Source organism: Nipponia nippon, unplaced genomic scaffold (genome assembly GCF_047370975.1).
Source record: "Nipponia nippon isolate SJK-2023a ecotype South Korea unplaced genomic scaffold, ASM4737097v1 scaffold_2, whole genome shotgun sequence".
Taxonomy (NCBI): domain Eukaryota; kingdom Metazoa; phylum Chordata; class Aves; order Pelecaniformes; family Threskiornithidae; genus Nipponia; species Nipponia nippon.
The window spans coordinates 76,813,068-76,840,132 of record NW_028262336.1 but is presented as its reverse complement, the minus strand read 5'-3'; the positions used below and the strand labels follow the sequence as shown (position 1 = coordinate 76,840,132).

Sequence of the window (27,065 nt, the reverse complement as noted above, 5' to 3'; positions counted from 1 at the left end):
TTTAGACCAGTTTTAGTCGGCTTATGAGAACATTATATTAGTATCAGAAGCTTCACTAAGGCTTTTTTTCATACTAAGCAAGTAAAATCTTGTTTTACTCTCTTATACACCCCACACACACCTACACCCCCCCACCCCACTTGCAGAAATTGTTTTTGAAAACTTGCTTTGGCTCTTAGTCATCATCCCTTTTGCTGAGGCTTGCAGTCTTTCTGTTTGCTAATATATTCCAGTATTTTTCTAGAAATAGAAGGTAGTCTGACAGATATATAGTTTTCCAGCTCTTTTTTGCTTCCCCTTTTTTAAGGATAGATAGGTCACTTGTTTGCCTTTTTTCCAGTCTTCTAGAATCCCATTCATCATCCAAGAGTTTTTTAAGTGCTTCTGAAATTGCTTCAGCAAATTCTTCATACTCCCTGAATTTTGTCATGTCTGGATGATTTAAAGCAAATAACTTATGTTTGTATTCTTGAACCTGTTTCCTTTTTCTATCTTAAATGCTTTGTTTTTTGTGTTAATTACATTATCTGCCTGATTGCATCTAACCTTTTTAGTGAAGACTGGAGCAGTAAATGCATTAAACATTTAGGTTTTTGTTAGTACCATGACTTGATAGCTTTTTACCCTGTTGAGTAGTGGACTAGCTTTTTCCTTTGTCTTCCTCTTGCAACTAATGTACTTATTGATCTTTTTCTTTGTTTATCCTGCATGTTCCTTGCTAGTTGTTTCACATTTTGTGCCTTCACTTTTCTTAGTGAGTCTTTCCATGGTCCTGGTAGTTCTGTTATTATTTTGTTCTTCATTTCTCACCTTAGTGATTTGAATAGTACTCATTTTCTGTACATATTCTTCTTGTGTCTGAAGTAATGACTTTGTGATTTTACAAAGTTGGTCTCGCAGTTTCCATCTTTCTTCCATGTTACATAATTTACAGTCATGTTTTAAATAGAATTTCTTTAAGGAAGTTCTTCATTGAATTTTTACCCAGGGGATCTTACTTGTAATTTCTGAGTTTCCTGAAGTCTTTTTTTTTTTAATGTCTTTTATATTTATTTTATTGTTCTTCCTTCTTCCCATCCTAAGAATTAAAAATGCTATGATTCCATGGACACTCACCTAAATCTCTTACCATCTTCTTCTTTCATAAGGTCTAGGTCTTCTTGCTTTCTGTTTTGTATAACAAATCATAATCAGTCCATCTAAAGAAATTGTTGGATAGTTCGCATTTCACTATATTCCTTTCCCAAAAAATATTTAGTTAGTTAGAGATAAGAATTATCTCTGTTTTTATGTTTCAGGCAATATTTCTTAGATGCTTGTAAGAATTATAGTTATTTGTTCAGTCATTCTGGTTTGGCACTAGTGCAATAGCCCCCCACCTTCCTTTCCTCATTGTTATAGAAGATAACAGAATAAGCAGGCAATAATAGAAAACATGATAGTGACATACGACAAGTCATATACTTTTATCTATTTTTTTAATATGAAAACAAAGATCTAATATTAATGATGTTTCAGACAAATTTCATGGCTTTGTGTAGTCGTAAGAGTAGCTAGAATATTTATGGCACTTAATGTATGAAACATGCTGATCAAATAATAAATAATCCTCACTGCCGCCTTCTCATGCAAGTAATTATATTATCCTAACATTGCAAAGTAATAGAAATAGAGGGAATTACAGGACTTCCCCAGGTATTCACAGCTAGTCAACCTTTGGTCAGTTTGGGTTCATGGAACTTGAGGCTTCCTGATTCCCAATACTTTTCAGTGATACAAACTACCCCGGATTGTTGTGGGAAATATTAACTATTTTACTTCTATTTCCATATCCTCAATTCTCAATCCTAAGTAACATATCATACATTTCAATCTGTTATCTCAGAAGACAGCTATGAAACAAATTCTGTACAATACCCTATCATAACAGCGTATTTCAGTCTCTTCTCCCAAGTAACAAGCGATAGGACTAGAGGAAATGGCCTCAAGCTGCGCCAAGGGAGGTTTAGATTGGATATTAGGAAAAATCTATTCACTGAAAGGGTAGTCAGGCACTGGAACAGGCTGCCCAGGGAAGTGGTTGAGTCCCCAACCCTGGAGCTATTTAAAAGACGTGTAGATGTGGTGCTTAGGGCCATGGTTTAGTGGTGAACTTGGCAGTGCTAGGTTAACGGTTGGACTTGATGATCTTCAAGGTCTTTTCTAACCTACATGATTCTATGATTCTATATGATAGGAGTACCTACTAATTTTGTGTGGAGTCTGCTAGTACTTCTGTTACTGAAACACAATTGGAACATGTAGTAAAACTTTACTTGAAAGCAAAGCCAGTTTTGCATGATCCAGAGGCCTCTTTGTTTTGTTGGAGGTGTTTTTTTACAAAGTACTATTAATTGGTGTTAACACAAGTAAGGTTCTAATAGATGCAGTCTTAGATTGGATAGCTTTTAATAGCATAAGCTGACTAACCTGTTAACTCAATGAAATACACAGTTCAAAGTGCCATTTAATTGCTCACTGTGCTGTAACTATGACTGACAAGTGATTTGTATACTGTATTGTTTATTACTGCACAGTCAGAAAACTGGGATCTTTGCTCAGATTTTAGTACTTGGCATTCAGTGAAAGTAAAGCCTCTAAGTCTGTACATAATTTTTAAAACATCAGATGAAGAAGCTGAGTCCAGAGGAGCAATTAAACACCAAACCTGGTAGTTAAACACCAACCTCCATGGTTTCAGGCATCTTTCCCATATTAAGATCTGACACACAAATTTCAGTGTGATATGTGACAGCCTGCTGAAGCTTATATTCCCTATCAACCCATAAACAGGCAGACATTCTTGATACAAATATGTCAATAGGCTTAATGTGTACAGCTGATAACTGACTTTAATGTGATACCAGTAAAAAGTCAAGTTGTATTGAACAATAATGTTCTTGGGTGACTCATTCACAAACTTACCTTTGATAGTGAATACCAGAAGCTGGAGAAAATTTGTCTACATTCAGAACTGTAATCTGAAAACCTGCCATTTATCTGGTACCTTACTCTATAGGTGCTGCAGTTGCTAAATTCCCGAAGATGCTCAAAAAGTGTACTTCCATAAATATGTGGAAACACTTCAATTTCTAATGTTTTAAAAGCTTTTAACCTATCTGTAGTGGCATACAAAAATTAGAGATCACCATGCCAAAACCCCTTGGATCCTGCTTCTCACAGAACATGCAGGATTGGGCTCACTACGAAATATTGTAGCAGCCCTGGCTTTTCTTGGAGGCTCCCGCAGAACCGATAGTCTTACTTTGTGTACTAATCTATAACACTGAACAGAATATGGGAGATCCAGGTACACTTGCTTTCTACCTGCAGGAATTAGAAACATTTCTTTCACTATTTTTGACTCATTCAGCATGAAAATGCAGGCTGAAACTCAAGCAGCTTTTAAAACTTTTCAAACTCCATTCTCCAAAATACATTTCTTTCCTGCCTGCTAAATACAAGAGCAACACTGTTCTCACTATTAATCCAAATAATTGATTTCCTTCAGAAAAGCATACGTAACACATTATTTGAAAATGCAGTAGTTTTTCCTGTCAGCATTTGATCCAGGATCTCTCTGGCTAGCATCCCATGCTCAGTTTTTCATTCCTGGGAAGAAGTAATCACTGAGTTCCACTAACACACAACATGAATGAATTTCCTGTGTGTTTCACAGTCAAGGATCGGACCACAATACAGCACAAAAAAAAAAAAAAGATCAAGGGCCAGTAACATCAATAAATAATGGCTTCCTTATCAGTACGAACAGTATGAGATTCCCAAGCTCATTCTCCCCTCTGGCCTTTGAGATCAAAGATCAACAAATGATTATGTGATAAAGCAGAAGCAGATGATCCAACCCAGCAGTGGCTTGCATAATTTTTCTCAGAGGAACTTAGAAACTTTTACAGGGTACTTTTTCCTCTGGTCCGAAAACCATTATCTGTGGAGCATTAGTGGAACCAGGCTATTTATTCTGTCCCATGCCATACAGGAGGCCACTGTGTGAGATAGATGGATGCCACAAGCTTGGCTGCACTTACACATTAACAATACATTACATTGTGTCTTATTTTCAACTGATGTACATAACTAACTGTCAGCATATCTTTGGGATATTAGCTTTTAAATAATAAATAATGTCCCTCAAGCAAGATAGAAATGATGATCAGAAAAGGAAATACTCTGAAGAATTAGGTGAGCTGTTTTCTCCTTCTTCCACTGAAGGTAAAAAACTCTGATGGCCAAAGTGTTAGTAAAATTCACAATCTTCTTCGGGTGCTTGCTAACTTACAAAGACCTGAAAGCATCAGTTTACAAAAAAGCTTTCTTTCACCTTCAGTATGCTAGGATGCTGCTTAGAAATCTGTCTGTATAGCTGGCTCAACTTAGTATACAAACATTCTTGAAAAACTGAAGTGTTATTATTTAATAATCAGTGGCTCCTCACCTTCAGGTCTTGCTCCCCTGGATGTTTTGATCATGGGCTTTGTTAGGGAAATGAAGTTTATTTTCTGGGACAGGGAATTGCTGCATACTTGGATTTTATCCCAACACAGATCAAGGAATGAGCTGGTCGTGCAACCAGACCCAGGAAAAAATAATTCTGGAGTCTTCATGCATGTGGAGATAAAGATACTCAGAATACTTAATTGTAGGTGGACTTTTTAGAAGTAAAGATGTAGTTCAGAAAGTCATTTCATAATGGACTGATATGGCAATAATTGTTTGCTGGAAAAGGTAGCTTAAATAAAGTCAACACAGTCCAGACTGTTTTTCACTGCAGTATTTCTTTTCCAGTTACCTATTTCTATGGGATGAATCAGAAGAAATCATATCAATATGGTAGAGTATTCTTTAGGAAAAATATATTGAAATAACAGCATGCTGCATCCTTACCTTGGGAATTAAAAATGGGTATTGCTAAATTCTTAAATGGGTGATAACTGATCTGTGTATCAAGCAACACACATTCATTAAAGTTCAAAATATATATATTACTGGTAGATATAGACTCAATAATTACAAAACATTAAACCTGCTAGGATGTGTTTAATAGTATATCACTGACTTAGTCAGATACATTTAATAGGTTATCAGGAAGAGCTTCCTCTGCCCTTTCTCCAATGCTACCCAACATTTCAGGGTTTGATTGAATAAATCATCAATGGTAGCATATCTCATTAATGCCAGACAAAATCAGCACAGCCAACAGGAGCAGATTTTACCAGGTTTTTTTTCCCTTATGATGCTTGAGTTTCTTTGCTGAAAGTAATTAATTTATGTAATGGGCTAGACCTTTTAGGCTTCATCAGGAGTTAGCATATAATCAGGTGGGAGGCAAATTTACATTTCATAATTGTGTTAGTCTTTTGCACTTGAAGGCCCATGCAAAATTAATTTAACACCCAAAGGTTCCCAAACAGCAGAGAATCTTATAGTAAAGTATTTTTCCTTTTTTTGTTTTTTTTTCCATACATTAATTCAAAGAAAATGACTTTGTGGCAATTGAAGACCCATGAGGTAGGTAAACTCAGTACTAAATTCACCTAGCACTAAACCGGATTGAGTTTTCAGACCCTATGAGTGGGATTAATCTTTTCTAATTTTAGCCAGCTATAAAGTATCTAAAAGAGTATCTAATCTGTTGTGTCATTTAGGCTCAGCATAGTTCATGAAGAAAGAAAAGGAATTCCAGAGTGCAATTCATCCCATCCTACGGTGGATGGTTGGCAGAACCATACAATCATAGAATCGTTAAAGTTTGAAAAGACCCTTAAGATCATTGAGTCCAACCGTTAACCTAACACTGCCAAGTCCACCATTGAACCATGTCCTCAAGCACCACGTCTACATGTGGTATTTAAAGAACGGATAGATGTGGTGCTCGGGGACATGGTATAGATGGACTTGGCAGTGATAGGTTAACGGTTGGACTCGATGATCTTAAGCGTCTTTTCCAACCTTGACGATTCTATGATTCTATGATACACGTCTTCTAAATACCTCCAGGGATGGAGACTCAACCACTTCCCTGGGCAGCCTGTTCCAATGCCTGACTACCCTTTCCATGAAGAAGTTTTTCCTAATATCCAACCTAAACTTCCCCTGGTGCAACTTGAGGCTGTTTCCTCTCGTCCTATCGCATGTTACTTGGGAGAAGAGACCAACCCCACCTCGCTACAACCTCCTTTCAGGTAGTTGTAGAGAGCAATAAGGTCTCCCCTGAACCTCCTCTTCCCCAGACTAAACAACCCCAGCTCCCTCAGCCGCTTCTCATAAGACTTGTGCTCTAGACCCTTCACCAACTTCATTGCCCTTCTTTGGACATGCTCCAGCACCTCAATGTCCTTCTTGTAGTGAGGGGCCCAAAACTGAACACAGTACTTGAGGTGCAGCCTCACCAGTGCTGAATACAGGGGCACTATCGCTTCCCTGGTCCTGCCGGCCACACTATTGCTGATACAAGCCAGGATGCCATTGGCCCTCTTGGCCACCTGAGCATACTGCTGGCTCATGTTCAGGCGGCTGTCAACCAGCCCCCCCCAGGTCCTTTTCAGCCAGGCAGCTCTCCAGCCACTCCTCCCCCAGCCTGTAGCATTGCATAGGGTTGTTGTGACCCAAGTGCACTTAGCCTTGTTGAATCTCATACAGTTAATGACTGTAACATACAGTTAATAATCAGGACAAATTGCCATTCAAAGTTGTCTGTCTGAGTGGGAACTATGGCTTGCACAGTTAAAGCATCTTTTTAATTAATCAGTAATCTTAGATTTGCCTCAGGGATAAAATATGAGGAGGTGCCTGTCTGCACCCACTGATTATCCAAATAGCTAGGGTAGGTGAAGTATTTGACTTTTAAATGGCTAAAGTAAGGTGAAATGAATCCTGCTTTATACTTTGAAAAGATGACATTTTGGCAGGAATTATCTCGTTATTATGATATTACAAATTATCATTCTTAAACATATAGAAAGGAGAAAATATTATCCACTTTATTTCCCCCCCATCTCAGAACATCATTAAGGAAAAATACAATTGCATTGTTGTCTTACATACCTATATAAACTAAGCCATCCAGGAGAAATTTAAAAACAATACTTATTTATTTACTTATTTATTATTGAAGACTATAGATTTGGTGGGATTGTAGCAGCAAATTATTAATGATGCATAAAGTACTGCATCAACAGTTAAAAGACAGAATAAAGCCAGAACTTTCCAATTTTTAAATTGTGTTATTATTTATTGTAGCTTTAGAAAAGCTAAAACCAGTAAAGGCCAAGAAGCAGGGAACATTCTACTTGAAAGACAAAATAAAAGAAAAAATTACAATTTTTCTTTTGAAAGATTTTTTTCTGCCTTTTTTCATTATTCCTCTGAGCCCTTTTTTGTATGTGCCATCTATAAAGACATATGACTGTAATATGAGTGTTCACAGACCTGTGTCTGCTCAGTGGAATGGTTTATGTTATGGTGCATTTTTCCACAAAAAGTAGTTATGGGTGTCATCTTTTCTCAGGTAGATGAAAGTTTCCTAAGCCCTATTTTTCCATTTGATCCATAATGGTTCTTACAATGCTACTTTCTTCCATGGTTCCTGAATGACCAATGATTATTGCTCATGCCATACAGAAAGTCAGTTAATTTATGCAGCTGAACCAAACCATGCAGGAAGATGTGAAGTGAAAAAAAAAATTGAAAAAAATCCTCATGATAGGAATAAGTCAGAGAAATAGTTGTTTAAAGAAGTAGTTGTTTAAAGAATGTTCTGATACTCTGCTTCAGATGAGTAACGCTCATTGCAGCTTCAGAAGCACACTTCAGTGCTATTCACTGCACAGGTGCCCTGTTCTTGAGCCTCCTAGCATGTGACTAGTCACATATTATAGAACGGCATTAAGGTATATTAAGGTATATTAATTTGCATCATCTGCCAGCTAGAGGAGAAGAAAGGGATCCCTTCCATGCCATTTGCTTCAGGTCAAATGACAGCTTTCTGAGGACAATTTCCCATCCTCATAGAGGGAGTCCTTCATCAGCAGTTACACTGGTTTGAGGAGTATTCTTGAACCACTGATAACAATACACAGGAGTCTTGAGAAAGAGCAAGACAATCCTGTATTTCTGCCTTAAATGTCATCCCACTAAGGCCCACAAATAAAGAGAGAGAGGAAATTAGTTCTCACAACAGAACATTCCTGTAATATTTAATATGCACAAACTCCTGATATTAACTTCTGGTAACAGAAGAGAATAGCAGGACACTTCTAAGAGTCTGTTATTCGCTAATTTGGAAACATATCATTCCTGCATGCATAGGATATGAGACAGGAGTATTTTGTTGTTTTCTAGACAGATTATTTTCGTGGTCATGGAGAAAACTTTCACATCTTTTGAATATCCTGTGTTCAGAGTAACAGTCTGTTTTCAACAGCTGCAATTACTGCTCATCCCTTAGGATTAAAGTAGGACTAATTTACATGGCTTTCTTATGAGAGAAACATACCATTGGAACTGAAATGGAAGTTTTCTTTCCTTGGATCGTCACAGAAGATCAGTGTTCTTGGTGTTCCTTCCCCCACCCCATTCTGCGTGGACTGCAGTCTGGAGAAGAGTTGTGGTCATGTCCATTTTGTCACTTCTAGGCAAGTGGCCAGTTCAGGAAATAGTTTAATATGTGATCTTCTTGTGAAACTGGATTTGGCAGGGGATTAAAAGGCATCTGCTAAATTGAGTGGAGAATAGGGCAGCTGCTGCTTTCAATCTTTAGTAGACGGCACACAACTTTTATTGCTTTTCTCTCCTGTACCTCTTTTATCTCTTTGTTCTCTATTAGTAGAGGATGAGAGACTCCCATCAGCAGTTCTGGAATCAAGTGCAAAATAAGGAAGTGAGACTAAAAGTGCACAAGAGAGAGAAAGCATTACAGCACTGTCTTCCATATTACAGAAGGAAGGTTGCCCAGAACTGGACATTAGCTATATCAGCATTGCTACTATGAAGGTCTAGGGAGGCATTATCAGACAGCAGGCCAAATAATACAGTGTGGCTCGTGTCCACACCACTTGGGGCTAGCTCTTGCTAGAGCAGAATGACCACATCCTTTATACGTACCACTTGGCTGTGCATGCGCTCTTGATTTTACATGACCTTTTTTTTTTTTAATGCATTTTTTCAGTCTGCAATAATATAAAGGATGCACCACACCCACCAAAATGAACCCCAGGTGCTATGCTATATGCCCAGGGATATCAGAAGGATATAGGGAATGGGAAGCTTTCTGGAGCAATATTGGAATAGTGTGCAGAATGCCAAAGCTTACACAGTTTCATCCATACTGTTTTTTCAGAGGGGTCCCTGTAGTAGACTTGTCTATAGAACCACACAGGTTATCTTGGAAAGAACTAGGAGGAGTGATCTGAAACAAACCTGGGAGTAAGCTATTAGTTATGGGTCCAGTAATCAAATTCTTTCCCTAGACTTTTTTTCTTCAGTGGGCTTGTTATCCATTATTGGTGGATAACTTTAGGAGTGTTTTAAATGCTGGCAGTGAGGTCTAATTTAACATTACAAATATGTTGCCTTTCTTCAGTGCCTTAGAAAATAATTTTTTTTCAAGCAAAGAGATTCCGCATGTATCTTTTGTAAATGCTGCCAGTGCATGACCCTTTTGGAATTCTGGCTTAATTGTTTCTTGATGTTATAGTATGCAGGTATTGATATTTATGTTATGTATTGCATGTGTCTTGTGGTGGTGTTCTGGAAGATAGTCAGCTTCAGAGATGAGAATGCATAGAAGATATATTTTTAAAATCAAGGCTACGTTTTCAAGACACATTTTATGTACGAAGAGTGGTTGAAAATATGAAATTATCTTTTGGTTAAGTCAGTCATGTTCAAAAGGTACTGAAATTCATCTGTCTACATAAGCCAAAAATAGCCTCTGTTATGTCTTACACTCTTTTTCATCTTGTATGTTTTGGTTATTAACACAGAATCAAAATAGTTTGACAGAGAAACTTTAAAAGTAGTTAAAAGAACTTTAGTTGATAATTTAATACATATTTTTCAAAATTGCCTTTTTTAGTGAAGGAATAGTGTATGAGGTATACAAGCTTGTGTATGTTAAATTTGCACATGTAAAAGGAGATGCACACACATTACTAAGGGAACGGATCAGGAAAGGTGCCTTCCTCGATTTGTTGCTTATTAACAGAGAGGGTCTCGTGGGTGAAGTAGTGATTGGTGGCTGCCTTGGCCACAGCAAACACGAAGCAATCAAGTTCAAAATCTATGGTAACAGGAGGAAAATTGCCAGCAGGACCTCAACTCTGGATATGAGGAGAGCTGCCTTCAGGCTGCTCAGGGAACTACTTAGTAAGGTCCCCTAGGAAAAAGCTTTTGAAGGTGCTGGGGTCCATCAGTGCTGGTAACCTTCTAAGTACCACCTCCTAAGAGCACAGGAGCAGGCAATTCCAAAATGTCGGAAGTCAAGCAGGCGAGGTAGAAGGCCGACTTGGCTGAGTAGGAATCTTCTTCTAGAACTAAGGCAAAAAAAGAAAATGTATGGCCAGTGGAAGCAAGGTCAGGCAACATGGGAGGACTACAGAGATGCTGTTCACCACTGTAGGGAGGAAATTCGCATGGCCAAAGCTCAATCAGAGCTGAAGCTGGCCAGTACTGTGAGGGACAATAAAAGGGCTCTTTTAAACTATGTTAATATCAAAAGGCAGGCCAGAAATAACATTGTCCAGTTACTTGATGAGCATGATGACCTCACAAACAGGGCCATAGAGAAAGCAGAGACGTTTAATGCTTTCTTTGCCTTGGTCTTCAACACCGATGATGGGCTCTGGGACCCCCAGAGCCCCGGGCTAGAGAACCATGACTGTAAGAATGATAAACTCCTAGCCAACCCTGAACTTGTGTGGGATTTGCCACTCCAGCTGGATCCCTATAAGTCAATGGGGCCCGATAGGATCCATCTGAGGGTACTTAAAGAGCTGGCTGATGTCATAGCCAGACCTCTCTCAATGATTTTTCAATGCTCTTAGGAATCTGGAAAGGTCTCAGTTGACTGGAAGCTGGCAAACATTGTCCCAGTCTTCAGGAAGGGCAACAAGGATGACCATGGTAACTACAGGCCTGTCAGTCTCACCTCTGTGCCTGGCAAAATTATGGAGAAGATTATTCTGGGAGTCACTGAAAAACGCCTGACAACACAGTCATTGGTCCCAGCCAGCACGGGTTCACAAGGGGAAAGTTCTGCTTAAGAAACCTGATTTCTTTCAATGACAAGGTTACCCACCTAGTTGACCAAGGGAAACCAGTTGATGTGATCGTTTTGGATTTCAGTAAAGCTTTTGATACTGTCTCTCACAGTATCCTCCTGGACAAAATGTCCAGCATACAGCTGGATAAACACATAATGCAATGGGTGAGCAATTGGTTGATGGGTCAGGCTCAAAGGGTTAGAGTAAATGGGGTTACATCGGGCTGGCGATCAGTCACTAGCAGGGCTCTGCAGGGATCCATCTGAGGGCCAGGGCTCTTCAATATCTTCATAAATGACTTAGATGCAGGACTTGAAGGATTAGTATCTAATTGGGAGGAGCTGTTGACACTCTTGAGGGCAGAGAGGCCCTGCAGAGAGATCTGGACAAATTAGAGAGCTGGGCAATCACCAATTGTATGAAGTTTAACAAAGGCAAGTGCCGGATTTTGCACCTGGGACATGGCAACCCTGGATGTACATACAGACTAGGGAACGAGAGTCTGGAGAGCAGCCCTGCGGAGAGGGATCTGGGGGTTCTGGTTGATGGCAAGTTGAACATGAGTCAACAGTGTGCCCTGGCATCCAAGAGGGCCATCCGTGTTCTGGGATGCATCAAGCACTGTATTGCTAGCCGGTCAAGGGAAGTGATTGTCCCACTCTACTCTGCACTGATGCAGCCTCATCTTGAGTCCTGTGTGCAGTTTTGGGTGCCACAGTACAAAAAAGATATGAAGCTATTAGAGAGTGTCCAGAGGAGAGCCACAAAGATGGTGAAGGGTTTAGAGGGGAAGCTGTACAAGGAGCAGCTGAAGTCACTTGGTCTGTTCAGCCTGGAGAAGAGGAGACTGAGAGGAGACCTCGTCACAGTCTACAGCTTCCTCACGAGGGAAGGAGGAGGGGCAGGTGCTGATCTCTTCTGCCTGGTGACCAATGATAGAACCCAAGGGAATGGCAGGAAGATATGGCAGGGGAGGTTTAGGTTGGATATTAGGAAAAGGTTCTTCACCCAGAGGGTGGTGGAGCATTGGAACAAGCTCCCCCGGGAGGTAGTCACAGCACCAAGCCTGATAATATTCAAGAAGCATTTGGACAATGCCCTCAGACATATGGTATGAATTTCAGGGTTGTCTTATGCAGGGACAGGACTTGGACTCAATGGTCCTTGTGGGTCCCTTCCAACTCAGGACATTCTATGATTCTATGATTTATCTTGTGTGACTACTAGGTTGACATTAAACTAACTGTAGACATCAAAAAGAAATGTGACAGCACTTCCAACTTGCTGAAGTGTATTGTTCAGCTTCTGTACAGGACATATGTTTTCTTTAAGAGTTCATTGCTTTCAGCAGAGATTTGTTCTATGTTATAGATTGCATTCATGCAGTTGAAGGTAGATGAATATATCATTTTAAAAACAGTTCTAGTTGCAAAAATAATCTCTGGACAAACAAATCTCTGGAGGAGACAAAGTTTGATCTAATTTTCTACAGTGGAAATTCAGATACAGCTGTTACAGGTCAATAATACAGAAGTTCTAAGTAATAATACAGAAATTATAAGTAAATATGTCAATAATACAGAAGTTATTAGTAAATTTGTGACTAAGATAACCAAGCTATACAGGTAAAATAGCAAAACTAATGATGACTGGTGTAATGGACTGGATTGTTGAGCTTGTCACCATTAGCTCCCTCAAGAGAAAATTAAGTGAGAGGCACTTTTTTGGCATGATTCATCTCCCCATAAATATTTTGGCATGATTCATCTTCCCATAAACATCTAAAATAGGTCAGATGAATCATGCCTTAAACATCCCCACAACTTTCTACTGTTGAAAAAAAAGAGAATATGGTATTTAGCTGAGGTGGTAGCTGAGATGAATCATCACGATGTATACTTGTGTGATAGGTGTGATAAACTGGTGTGATCTTTTGCTGCCTTATTCCTTGTGGGTTTTGGGTTTGGCATTGGCATTGTTTAATAAACATCACTGCTTTCATCAGTATTGGCATGCACTGAACAGTGTAAATTGGAAGGCTCCATGATGAGCCTTATACTTTGTATTGCAGAGGTAAAATATGTATTAATAGCTGACATCACAGTATACATTACTCTAGGAGTATAATAATATAAGTCAGATTCTTATGTAGAGTCATTAAAGAATGCAGAAAAGGGCCAAATGTTCTCACATGTCCTACCAGGTTCCCCTGGAAACAGTTAATTCTGCTCAAGCTCAGCTATCACCAACGCTGATCAGACTGTTAACGGATAATGGACCTCTTCGCACTGCTATGGAGCAGTGTTGGTAAAATGTAAAGAGTCTTCACTTCAGAGTTGTTTTCCACAATGCTTTACACTGATTCATTTCTTTTGTCAATATACACATTCTGAAGTGCCCAGTACTTGTCTTTTGATATGTAGAGGTAGCAAAAGACTGAATATTTTTTTTTGTTACACAGAAAACGGGGAAGCTAGAGCATTTTAGACTGCTTAGCTTCATTTCACTTATTAGGAATAAAAAGCTGAAATATTTAGAAGCTAAATACAAGAACATATCAAGTTGATAAGTAACAATGAAACTGTATTTACTGGCGACAAGTTGAGTCAAGCTAATCTAATTTCCCTGTATGGAAATGGAACCAAAATGTGGGTATGTGAGAAGCACAGATGTTAAGTCACTTTTGTCTTTCCTAAGTCTTTTTACATGATTCAACATGCTATTCTCATGAGTAAATAGGGAATTATCTTGATTAAATTACCACTAAACAGATGCAAAACTTTTTGGAAACCTGCATTTGATTGGTTAGCAAGTGTTCACAGTCAGAATAGAAAGACACTTCAGTTGTGGTTCTTGGGCAAGTGCAGCCACTCTTTTCACTACTGTGTTGAACGGTGAAACAATCAGTGTGCTCTCAACAAGTGATGGAGGGCAATAAGAGCTTAAGCACAGGCTGGAAAATAGAGCTAGAATTCAAAAGAGCAGGGTGCCATTCAATGGGGACATAAGCAGATTCTGCATTTAGGTAGGAATGAGTTGAAGATTGGAGAAGGACTGGCTCAGTAGTTGCTCTGTTGAAATGACGTAGAGACCTTAGTGGTTCCCAAAGTAAACATGAGTTAGAGAAGCAATGCTATTCCAAAAGAGGTTAACAAAACATTTTTGAAGTACCTAGTCAGGCAGAGCTATCTATGAATTTGGAACTCCTAAACATATAGCTTGTTCACTTAAGTACATAATTTGGGCAATTTGGACTTCCCTTTGGAAGTCTTTAGGATCAAGTTCAACTACACAGAGGCAGTCTTTTGTGACTGAAAGAAGTAGGACTGTTCATTTTAATAAAAAGAAATTTATAACAGTTTTCAGGAGTAAAATTCATCACCTAGCTTCTCGGAACTAATCACCCTCTTCCTCTGTATAAATAGAGGAGAAAAGCATCGTGATTCATCTTATTTTCATGTGGACACCTAAACTAGGTCAGATGAATCATGCCATCATCCTCTCTACTGATTAGCAAGATATAGACTCATCTACTTTGGAGATGCATTTGGTCTTTGGAGATGTCAACAATCAGATGGGGAGGATCTAATCTGAAATACCTAAAAGGAGGAAGAAGCAAATAATTTGTTCTCCTTGGTGAGAACAAATGAGAGTATGGTGAACCACTGAAATTATTTTCTTGGAAGCTGTGGCCTCTCTATTTCTGTGCAGTTTTTAAGAATAGGCTAGATAAATATGTTAAAATATGAGAACATAAATCTAGTTGAGCCTGCCCTTGGTTCAAAGGATGCATTAAAGGACATCTCAAGTTCCTCCTAGCCCTGTGTTTCTGTGTGGTTTCATTATTTAGTGAGAGCTATTCCAGTCCTACATAAACAAGGATACACAGCTGTGAAGGGAGTGGGGAGGTAACCATCCAGTTTTGAGTCATGCAAGAGATGCGTACACTTGTGACATTGCATGATAGGGCAGATCACATAATGGAGTGGAAACTACAGTGGGGTTATAGTTTGGAAGAAGCACATTTCCAGCAGTTATTCTCTCCAGCTCCTTCCTGGAAAGCATTACATGCCTTGAGAATGTGTGAGTTGGCAGTGCTGCAGCAGGAGTTGCAAAAAAGGGCTTAGCAGAGCATCTACAAATAGTGGTAGGGCAAAAGGCTATTAGCATCCTCAGTAAAGCTGTATAGTAAAAGTAGATAATGTACTGGCTATACTCATGATCTCTCTGACAGTAAAAAAATGTAGCATTTAAAAAGGCTCATTATCTTTTGTATATATTTGGAAATAATTTGGTGAAGGTTAAAGAGCATTAAGATATAAAGCTTAAGGGAATAATTTCATGAACCCACATTTATGTAATTATTCATAATGCAGTAAACATTGATTTACGTTGAAATCTAACATCTATTGTTCTTTGGTCCATTGAGTGAGCTCTAACTAAACATTAATAGTCATTAAAAAGCATCTTGCCAAATAAAATCAGAAAAAAATAGGTGAGATGATAATCTCATGAAAAAAATGGATTGCTATTAAAGAACAGAATTTCAAAATTTTTCATGGAATAGACCACATCTTGACAGCATACATAGACTTTATAAAGAAATCCAGACTATATGAAGAAATCCAGGTTTTGACTTCTTGTTCTTTGGTGCCATGAGGGCAGAGAGCTGGACTGAAAAATCAGATGGGGTTTCCCCTTGGCCAGGGCCATTCTACATGATACAAGCTACAAGTTCAGTAGCTCCTCCAGAACATATAGGGAGAAACATCCCTCTGCCAGGTGGGGTTATGTTGGGTTTTTTTGTGTGTGGTTTTGGGTGTTTTTTGTTTGTTTGTTTTCTACAGATATGCTCAGTGGGGGTATAGTCAGCAGTCTTACCTGAGTACATGGGAACCTTATAATAAATAGGATATAATGGGTTTTTACCTTTTTCATAGTAAAAGCCGTTCTGTTAAAATAGCTTGAACATCATGGAGCATATTCAGAACTTTCACCTCAAGAGCTTCTGTTGCAGACTTGAGTAACTGCACAAAAAAACCTGTGTTAGTGGGGAAAAAGCAGAATGCAAGCAAAGGGAATTAATCTGGTTTTGTCCTTCAGCTGTGTCTGCATTCAAAAGTGTGAATTGTATGAATTGGAAGTAGAGCTAAAGGCAAGTGCCAAAGCTACTAGCAACAATGGATCATTTAACATGTATTGTTTAGTTTTGTTTCTAAAGAATGGGTTAGGATTTGGTGTAGGAATGAGTTGTATTAAAATCAAGAGTAATACTGGGTAAGAAAGGGTGAGTTAAAATAGAGTGGACTATTCCAATCCATATCAATATCTGATCCTAAGATGCTATCATCAAAAGCAGCTACACAGAATATTCTGTACAACTGTCACAAAAAAGACATTCTAGAAACAATTTCTCTTTCCTGAGACTTCCTTAGTGTTGAAATATCTTCTGAATATCACTTAAATTTGATAAGTTTATATACTAAAACGTATGTCTTTTCCTAACCAGTTTAGAGAACTGGATTTTTATGTTGTTGTTGACAGGTGCTATTTTCCTCTTGTAATTGGGAAAGAGCATATTTGTCTGCCTGATTATCCACCTCCTGAGAGTTCCTGTCTTGTCAAGTTAGAAATGGTGCATTTATTAACCTGTCTGAAACTTGAAAGTGCATACTTCAAATTCATTGCTTTTTACAGCATTCTGCAAAGTAGGTACTCGAATATATGGCATAAACAGAAGTGCTTTTGCATCACCTACTTTAAGCAGAATTTTGCACATATCACTAATAACGATTAGGTCACTAATCACTAATATACCAGAGCTATGCAGAGAGACATACAGTTTTTCTTCTTGATATCCAATAGTTACAGAGGAACATAGAACTAACTTCAACATAATACAGATCCAGTGATAAACTTCATTGTTCCTGAATCGTCCATGGAAAACATGGACACTTAAGAAATGCAGCCTTAAAGGACATTGTTTTTCTCTTTTTTCTCAATAAAAATGAAGCGAAGCAAAGTGAAGTGAAAGATAATAAATGCCAAACTTACCAAACTTTGGAGGCTCTTTGAAACCCATAACATGTAGTCATATGTTAAGTAAACAAACTCCTCAGATTTCTTTGACTGACTGGTGTGACGATTTTTAGTTTGGAATTCCTCAGACTATCAGATGGAGGAATCCACCAAACCTCAGCTAACACTTAGAAGAAAGCTGTCAGATTAAATATTCAGTGATACAAAATGAATATATTTACTTGTTTGATGTGCAAGAAATGTTGATCTGTAGTGTTGCATCTGCTAGAACCTGATTATCATTTCGCGTTAACCTGTATAAATCAAAAACCAGCTCACTGAAGTTGAGTGAGTAGTGCCAGCATAAAACTGGGATAAGCGGGGGGAAAAAAAATTAGGTTCTAAACTTTTGAATATAAAGACGAAAGCTTGATCTGATGTCAGTCATCATCACAGCTTTATGGAAATCTTCCTGAGGTTGTTCTTTCTCTTCATGTGTAATTCCTCGGTGATTCCCTGATAATTACTTTTTATAAAGCTAGCATGTAAAGTCATGGTGCTCAGGCAGCCCTCTGGAAACCAAGTATATACTTTATTTCATTCAAAGAAAAACACATACCCAGCTGTGCAGAAGGAAAGAGGATTTGCATAAATATATCAGAAGTTTGTCATTTATCTACCATTAAGGCCACTTTGTAGAAGCATGATCATCTCACCTCTTTATTCATATAAATGGCAGTATAGTACTATGTTTGATGACACTTTCTCTTAATGCCAGTTCCTTACAAAAATCTTAGGGATTTACCCTCACTAAATGTAGATCTTTATATCTGAGTGATTTGTTCTAACGTCCCTTTGTAGTCAAGGGAGAGGAACAAGCACTTCCAGAGAGCAATTCATCTCAACCAAAAGTAGTCATCTAAAGTCAGACAGATGAATCATGCCTTAGAAGTGCTTGTTTCTCTCACATGACTTTTAGGGAGCTTCAGGTGACTAGCTCACACATATGTTTGAAATTATGTGACATGAATTTTACCCTTCTAATCTATTAATTTTCCAACCTTCCTATCTCAGCATAATCCTGCTATAAATTCCAAATTTCCCTTTTCAAAGAATACCCTTTTCATACATCTGAGATGACTTGCCTTCCTTATATATTATGGCAAATGTGTAAAAATGCATATCATAAATCAATATCAATTTAATGTCCTTTTGTGAACCACGTACAAAATTTTACGTCAAGAGATTTTCGAACAACTCCATTATATGATACCAGTTTTAAAGCTGTGATCCCCTGGAGTGTTCTGCTTGCAACTTTGAGCATATTTCATTCCAAGTTAGTAAGCAGCATATGCAGAATTTAGAAATATTTTCCTCCAACGAGAAAGTATTGCCTGTGAAATACACAGAATAATGCAAAACAGAGAGAAGGTAAACAGAATCCAAGAGGAAAACAAGGTTTTGGTAGAGCTCTATTTATTGCTAGCTATTTCTTCTTCTGGCACCATACAAAACAATCCGCTTTTGTTGCTTCCAAAATGGCAAGATGAATGGTCCCATAATCATCACTATTAAAAGGGTAACAACAGACTGGAAAAAAAAAACCCAAAACAACACTTAGGGGAGAAAAGTGGAATCAGTGATTATAAGCAGATAAAATAATAACCATGTGATATTCATTCATGTGATTATTATTCATTCATTCATATGACAGTCACTCAATATTAAAATATCATCTATCAAGGTATGATTAAATACTTTACATTCCAATTACAACTTAGGATTTAAATAGCAGATTCTGAGGCTAGATATTTTAAAATCAACAGTAGCAAGTTTCACTGAAAAGTTCAAAAAGAATTTTCTGAACCATTGGTGATGATTTTCACTAAGTTATAAAAATTAATGAAGTTCCAGAGAACTGGAAAAAACATAACTTTATTCCAACATTTTATAAAAAACAAATACAAGACTTGGAGATCATAGTGTCAGATCAGCTGAACATGAGTCCTGTTGCAGTGCTGGGCCTGTTCTTGAATGTATAAAAAGGAAGATGGAGGAGGAAAAGAAAAAAACAACTGGATTTGTTGATTCAGAAAGCAAATTCTACGTGGCAAAATAGTCAGTGTCAGGATTATTAAGAAAAGATTAACACTGAGTGGTGATATTAAGTAGATTGTAAAATAAGAATGAGAAGTACAATTATCAGTTCAGACTAGTGAAAAGATGAAGAACAATCATAAGTGAAATTCATCTCACCTGGCTTTGGGACGTGTTTTTCTGGATTCTTCAGCATATTAAATTTTCAAATAAAATTTAAATAATTTTTTTAAAAGAAAAACTGGTTAAGTTGGGAATGAGTTTCTTATGAGTCCACACAATTTCATTATGGATAAAAAGGAGAGCACACCTTACATATGGATCTGAGAGAATTTGCTGTTTCTCTGATTAATGCTTTAACAGCCTTTCAAAGTGCAACAGTTCTTTTTAGTGTAATTGCAGTGACACTAATGCTTATAGCCTGAATTATCTATGATTGCTAATTCATGTTAATATTCCAACTAAAACTGTCATACACCAACTTACTAGTGTCTATGCTTTTCTCTGGTGCTATGCTCATGCCTCCTGTGTGGTACTCAGGTGAATCGTCAGTCCTGAGCTCTGTACTTGGAGGGGCATGATGCTGCTGGTGGAGGTTTCTTCCATGAGGGTCTTGGGCCCTCTCTGGGTTAATTTTTTTTGTTTCAATCCTGTATTTGCTAATGGGGTACACTCTTACCTACCCTCTGGGTCCTTGGGCTTAATTACACCCTGATTACTTCATTTTTTTTTAGTCCTCCATGTAATATTTTAAAGAATGAGAGTTATGCGGTTGCACAAAGCTAAAAAAAAAACCAACCAAACAAACCCCACAACTAAGAAAAAATTACAGTATAACTAAACCAAACTCAAAATCACAGGATATGCAAGAAACTCCTGACATCTGAGTATCCGAGTAATTTGCCATTGAACACAGAACAACTTAGGTAATGGTCAACTGATTTGAATTCAAGTTTCTTAAATATTTTTTTTTCAAACAGAGAGAAAATAAATTCAAGACCAAACAAGACCTGACAAATTCTGAAGTCTGTTATGGGTAGTTATGGCTGTAAAGCCTGAGGTGTATCACAAACACGTGGCAACACAAAGTTGGTTGGGCTACAGGTTTAATCTGTTCTACCTGTTTTCTTGCTGACTTCAATGGTGAATCTATAATCTATGAAACAGATTAATTTGAAATATGTGTTAATGAGGAGCAGTTTTAGTGAGTCTCAGATATCTTCTGCTGGCACTTATCCTTTGATCTCTTTCCCATATAACCTTCACAGGCAATGCCCTAATGAGTTCATTCCATATTCATTTATATGTCTTGAAGACTTTATTCTTCCAGCTCATTTTTCTGATATGATAAATGATTAGGGGATTTTGCAGTATATCTGGCACTGTGTACTACTTTGTAGTTAGGGGTAATTACGCTGAATTTCCCACCTATATGTATTTCCCTATTTGATATATTTTAAACAAAGATATTATGTAGGTAATACTGAGTGGATTAATTTCTTTTCCATAATTATTATTTTTCATAATTTTTGAATGCTTTTTGTTTGCTAGGCTGCAAACTGTACCTGAGACATTCCTTTTGACTCCAATAGGACAATGTATGCAAGATACACTTGATTGGACTATAAATCTTTAGTAGAGAGAGTTTGATGCTTCTGGATTATTTGCGCTGGCCATAAACTGGAGGAAAACATTTGAGATCACTGAACCTTAACGGCAACTGGCAACAGGCTAGTACTTTCCCATAGGATTTTTCAAGTCATAATAAATTCATAACATTATCTGGTTTTTCAGCTTTCGCTTGGATTTAGTTATCTGGATTCCTGTATATTATGGGCTGATCTTTAGGGTAATCCAGACTCATCAGAAAGGTATTCTTGCTAAATACTATGTCTGTAGTTCAAGGATGGATTTTAACCTGTCTGGTTATAATTTATTGAGTTCTATATCTTACCTTGACTAAGTGTGAATTATTTTGTAATATGTAATGTAGGCTGGTGATGAATATTGAATTATAAGACTTCACAACTTACTGGCCCACTACTAATACTGGATTTTTAATTTATTAGACTGTCTTTGTGTTAAGTACTATAGATGTTTCAAAAGTTAATACTTGGAATTTAGACCATGCATTTTCTCATTCAGAAGCTTGTATAGAACATTCATCTGTGTGAAGAAAGGGTAAACTTAAGAAAATGCAGTTGCTTTTATAACAACATGATTCCATAGAAAGTTGTTTTCAATTCATTTTCTAAGGTACTTGTAGTAGGACGACACTTTGCCAAAACTATTAAGGATGAGAATTGCAGAGCTGGTTTAAAATCCAATCCAAAATCTATTTCATTCAGTGCAATATTTCCATTAAATTTGATTAATGTCCAGGAATAAAAAACAAGATTTCTTTTTTGTGAGTTGTTATAGTAAACAAGGCACGTGTATACTTTTGTGTCCTCTTCTAAAGCCAGTAATCCACTGGGCTGATTACTACATTGTGGTATCTTTATAATTTAGAACTACCTGTGGCTCTCAGGAACAGAAAGGTTAAAGGAAGTGAATGAAAGATTGCAAATCTTTTAAAGCAATGACCTGATAGTTATTTTACATCACTTTGTTAAATACACTATTATCAACAAAAAAATGTATATATGCACTGATATGAAGAATCAGCTGAATAAATGCAATACATAAAACAAAAATGTACTCATCTACATTTTTTTTCCTAGCTTTGTGTTTTGTTCGTTCTTAGCAAAACTAGAAAGAGAGATAGTACTGTTCTTTCAAAAAATTAATGGATTAATATATTGACAGCCCTGATTTTTGACTTAGGAGGGTACAAATCATAATTTTAAGTGTAGCAAAGGAAAAATAAAGTTGACTTGTCACCCATGGTAGATGCTAGACATCATTCACAGTAGTGCTGCAGAAGGTATCTATAGGATATTGTATAGTGGCTACTATGAAGGTCTCATAAAGGATGGAGTTAACAGGCACTGAGCCTGCAGATTAAAAAACCATTTAATAACAATAAAAAGAGTTTGTCTGGTTCATCTTGGTTATATTTAAAATGTATTGGATTTATACTGATTGAAAACTCACCACTTCTTTTATGTGGCTGAATAATTAAGACTGATGATTTCAATCTGGGCCTGTAGACTTAAAAGATAAAGAAACACATTGTTAAATCTATGATACACTTGCAATATTGAATCAACATAACTTGATTTGTCATTGAAGTCTCTGAAAGTGTTGTAAATGACACAGATTGCCATCATAAGGTGTTCCCAGGAGCTGTTCAATATTGAAAGTGAACATAGGTCTGCTCTGCTGTCTGTCATTCTTCAAGCTGTGTGAGAGCAAAGCAAATCTCTGGAATAGCTTTGGCAGTCATAAAGTAGGAAACATGCCAGTAGAATAAACCTGATTAAAAAATTTTGTAAGAAATCCTGAAATGACAATTAAACAGCATGATGCAGAATCGTAAACACAAGTGGCCAGCATTATCATATGCTGTTCAGAAAAGCAGAACTAATCAATAAATCATGCAGTTGATTATTGTATTCATTTATCTGTGGGTTGCTGGGGCACTAGCAATGTAATTCAATCTTGAAGGTTTGTTATTGTTTAGAACACATTGTAAAATCTATTGATTATCAATGTGCAGCATGATTTATTCTTTCATCTGATATTTGTGCTCTTGGTAATAGGATACTGCAGCCATGGATTGTAACAGACATTTTAGATCACATACTTTATGGTTTTCATCTAGGAAAAAGTAATAATAAAAAATTGAGAAGGGTCATAAAAACCTTATTCACATCATTCTAAAGAAATTATTATAACATCATTATTTTACTAACGTTACCTACTTTACCAAATTTCATCTGAAGCATTGGCAAAATTTGCGTAAAAGACTGAATCTGCAGTTACAAAAATAGCCATTTTCCTAGGAGGCTTCAATAGTCTTCACACTTTATTATTTTAAACCGTCTAAACCAAGAATCAATTTGACTTAAATTTTTGTCTTTGTTATTCTGGCTGCTCCGAGCTTTTATATGAAGGTTTCTTGAGTAAGTGATAACTGGGTATCTAGAATTTAGTACAGTTGTCTAGGCATAGCCGTCTAGTACCATTTTAAATGCAAAACATCCACACAAAGCCTCCAGATGTGACACAGGACCTGCAGGATACCCATGCCCTTCTGAATAGGCACCTACCATTGAAAATGGTACTAAACACTCTTAGACAACTAAATAAAGCCTCCATAGTAGGATTGTACTTTCTTTGCATTTCCCTGTTCCCCCAATAAAAATGAGATATAATGTACAGTAGGATAGTTAGGGCTGCAATTTACCTGTCCATGTATATGTGCCTCCATGTGAGCTAGGTGTCCAAACTGCCTTTATAGCTGGTGGAGATTTCATCCTCAGTTCAGTCGCCTCAAAGTGGGCATCTGGATCTAATATGCCCTATCTGATATGTTGTGTCTCACCTGCTGCTCCAGAAGAACACGGGTCTCCCATACACATGTGCACACCTACAAACACAGGGTGCAGTGCAGGTGCGTCAGGTATGATCTGGCATGAGGTGCTGAAGTTGAGAAAAGTCACAGAGCTGGTGGTGATGCAGGCAGCTGTGGTCTACAGAGTTACTCAGTTGGCACTTCTGTGTGTCAACTCATGGGATAAACTGAAGAGGCTTTGCTGTATTGAATAGGTCTCCATTGGTGGGAGCCTCGCTCCACGTGGGGTCCTGACTTTAGGACTTAGGATTTTTGAAACAAATCAAACCCTTTACTAAATCACTGTGATATTCGGCACGTATGAATGCTTATAGTGAAATTCACTTCAGGAGAGATGCACGTATGTATGTGCCATAGTAATGAAAAAAAAAAAGACAAATGGGATGCACTTTCCTACTCTTTACTGTGGGCAGTCAACACTTTTTTCTTACTTTCATGAATGTTAGAGGAATGGAAAAGAGAGAGATAGCAAAGTCAGTCTTAAGGGTGGTGTGAAATATGAAACTAAGAGTTGATAGATAATAGCAGATGAATAGAGGTGATGATTCTGATTTGTAAGCATGTATCTCATTTTTATTGGAGAAAACAAAGAATGCATAGAAAGTATAAGCAGATTAGTTTAATATGACTTTTCTGTGATCTTTTCACAAAGCATGCAATTTCAAACCTACTGAAGTCAGTGAGGATCATTTCACTGACCTGAACAAGCTTTTTATCAGAATTTAAGACATTTATTCTTATGCATAGATGCATATTAAAGAGGTGATAGCCAGTCTTGGTTATTATATTAAAATTATTCTGAGTCTTCTACTATTCTTTTCAGTCAGTGACTTAACATTGGACTTCAGATTGCTTCAGTAATTGCCTGACATAGTCTCACACTATTTGATTCTGCCTATTTTTAACATCACTGTTTGGACAGTATTAATTGTACATCATGCTTTTCCTCACTTTATTTCTATAGAGTCTCTTTAAAAAAATAAAAGTGTGAAAAAATAAATACGTGAAAACTGGTAGAGCTTAAATGAACAGAAGAAAGTTACTGGATAAAATGGGTTAATACTTGTAATATGTGTTTCTACATATTTTTATTTCTCAACTCTAAGGTAAGTTTCCTTTTGCTCTATGTATTGCTTCTTTGCCTTTCCTGAAATGCAAGCTTCTCAGGCAGATGTAGAAAATTCCTCAATGCAAACACTCTTTTTTTTGTTTTGAAAACCAGCATTTTTCCTTACCTGCAAGTCATAGGTCAAGTCAGGAGAGAACACTTCTCCAGTATACTTAAACTGTTTTATTAAAAACTACTCAGTGTGCTTAAGGATTGCCACCTAACGCATGAAACTCAATGTAAGTTTATCCATTCAGGCTTTACTGGTTATGCAGATCTTGAGGCTTAGAGGGGGTGTATCCATCACAGTGCCTGAGGAGAGCAATTCTGCACATTCCATTGCTTTGCTTGACCATAGTAATTGCCAGACCAAACAGCATGGTTTAAAAGCACATTCTCATGTGTGTTTGGTACCTCTCCTTCCTTTGGAAGACAAGAAGACAAAACTGTTTGATCTTTTAAAAGTGATGTTTTAATGGAATGGAAGAGTTGCTTCAATTGTTTAATGTTACTTTTGTGCATCCATTTAGGATGGTAAGAGGAATGACTTGAAGTGACTGAGAGCATTTAACTTTCTATTGCAAGTTGCAGAATGATTCATAAGATGAGAGAGCTAATATATGTATATAAGTAGGCAGGTACAGTAAGACTTTGTTGCATTTTGTAACTTAATAAGTCATTTTACAATCAATTTCCTTTTATTCCTTTAGACTGTGTTTAATATATCATGCCAAGAAAACATATGGATTATTAATTGTGGTGCAACATTACTGGTAAGGTGTTTGCCTATATACAAAAGACAGTTGTCACAGTTTGTGAGAATTTCGTCTCTTCATAAATGCTAATGCAAAAAATGCATTCAGGATGAATGTAAGTTGTCCTGATGTAATTGTTTTAAGTTCTTACTCTGATTTCTTATTTCTTAAACCTTAAAAATAATGATATTTTTTTATTGCAGAAACCTTTGAAATGCTTATCAGACTGGCTGAGAACTACACAAGCACACTTTTCTGCAATGCATATAGAAATATGGCTGCTGAGGCTACTACACGTGTCCAGGAGTTTTTCACAGATGTTGGACTCTTCATCTTTGGCACAGACATTAGCACAGAAGAATTTGTCAACAGATTTTTTGACACCCTCTTCCCAGTAGTCTACAACCATGTGATTAACCCTGGTCTGACTGACATTTCACTGGAATATGCAGAGTGCCTCCGAATGGCGAGAAGAGACATTAGGCCCTTTGGTAACATTCCCAAAAAGGCCATAGGACAAATGGGAAGATCACTGTTACCCAGCCGGACTTTCTTGCAGGCTCTGAATTTGGGTATTGAAGTGATCAATACAACAGATCATCTGCATTTCTCTAAAGACTGCAGCAGAGCTTTACTGAGAATGCAGTACTGCCCCCATTGCCAAGGGCTGACTTTAAGTAAGCCCTGTATGGGCTACTGCCTTAATGTCATCCGAGGCTGCTTAGCTAACGTGGCAGAAGTTGATCTTCATTGGCGGGGATATATTCAGTCCCTGGAGGAGCTCTCAAGCGCCATGAGTGGGATGTACGACATTGAGCACGTGCTTCTAAACTTTCATTCACTTGTTAATGACGCTCTCATACAGGCTCATATCAATGGACCAGAATTATCTGAGCAGGTAAGAAGCTGTTTTTATCCATGCTTGGTGCAAACATGACACTAAGAAAAGTAACATCGATAACTAATACTTGTTTAGCTATTTTTATGGTAATGAACACATTTGTATCCAAGTTCAGCTTTATTTGACAATGCATTTTTCTAGTACTGCCAGGTTTTATTTTAATCATGCACATGATCTGCTAATTTCCCATATTCTATTCTCAAGTTTAACATCAAGTGGAGATTTAACATTTTGGCAGCATTTACAGTAAAGGCTTTTCAAAATGAAAAGAATCCTTGTGTGGATTTTATCTTTTCCCATTCCCCATGAAACCAGTTTATTTCAAAATTTTGCTGAGTGAAAATTTTTG

General features: G+C 37.4%; 1 protein-coding gene across 2 annotated transcripts in view; it reads left to right on the top strand.

The window, feature by feature from the left end:
- Window positions 1-27,065, top strand: part of GPC5 (glypican 5) — a 768,836-nt gene that overhangs the window by 101,827 nt on the left and 639,944 nt on the right. For both annotated transcript variants that reach the window (XM_087758947.1, XM_087758946.1), the window contains exon 3: window positions 26,019-26,713. In XM_087758947.1, the coding sequence (XP_087615073.1) occupies window positions 26,019-26,713 (695 nt within the window). The remainder of the gene's footprint in view (window positions 1-26,018; window positions 26,714-27,065) is intronic.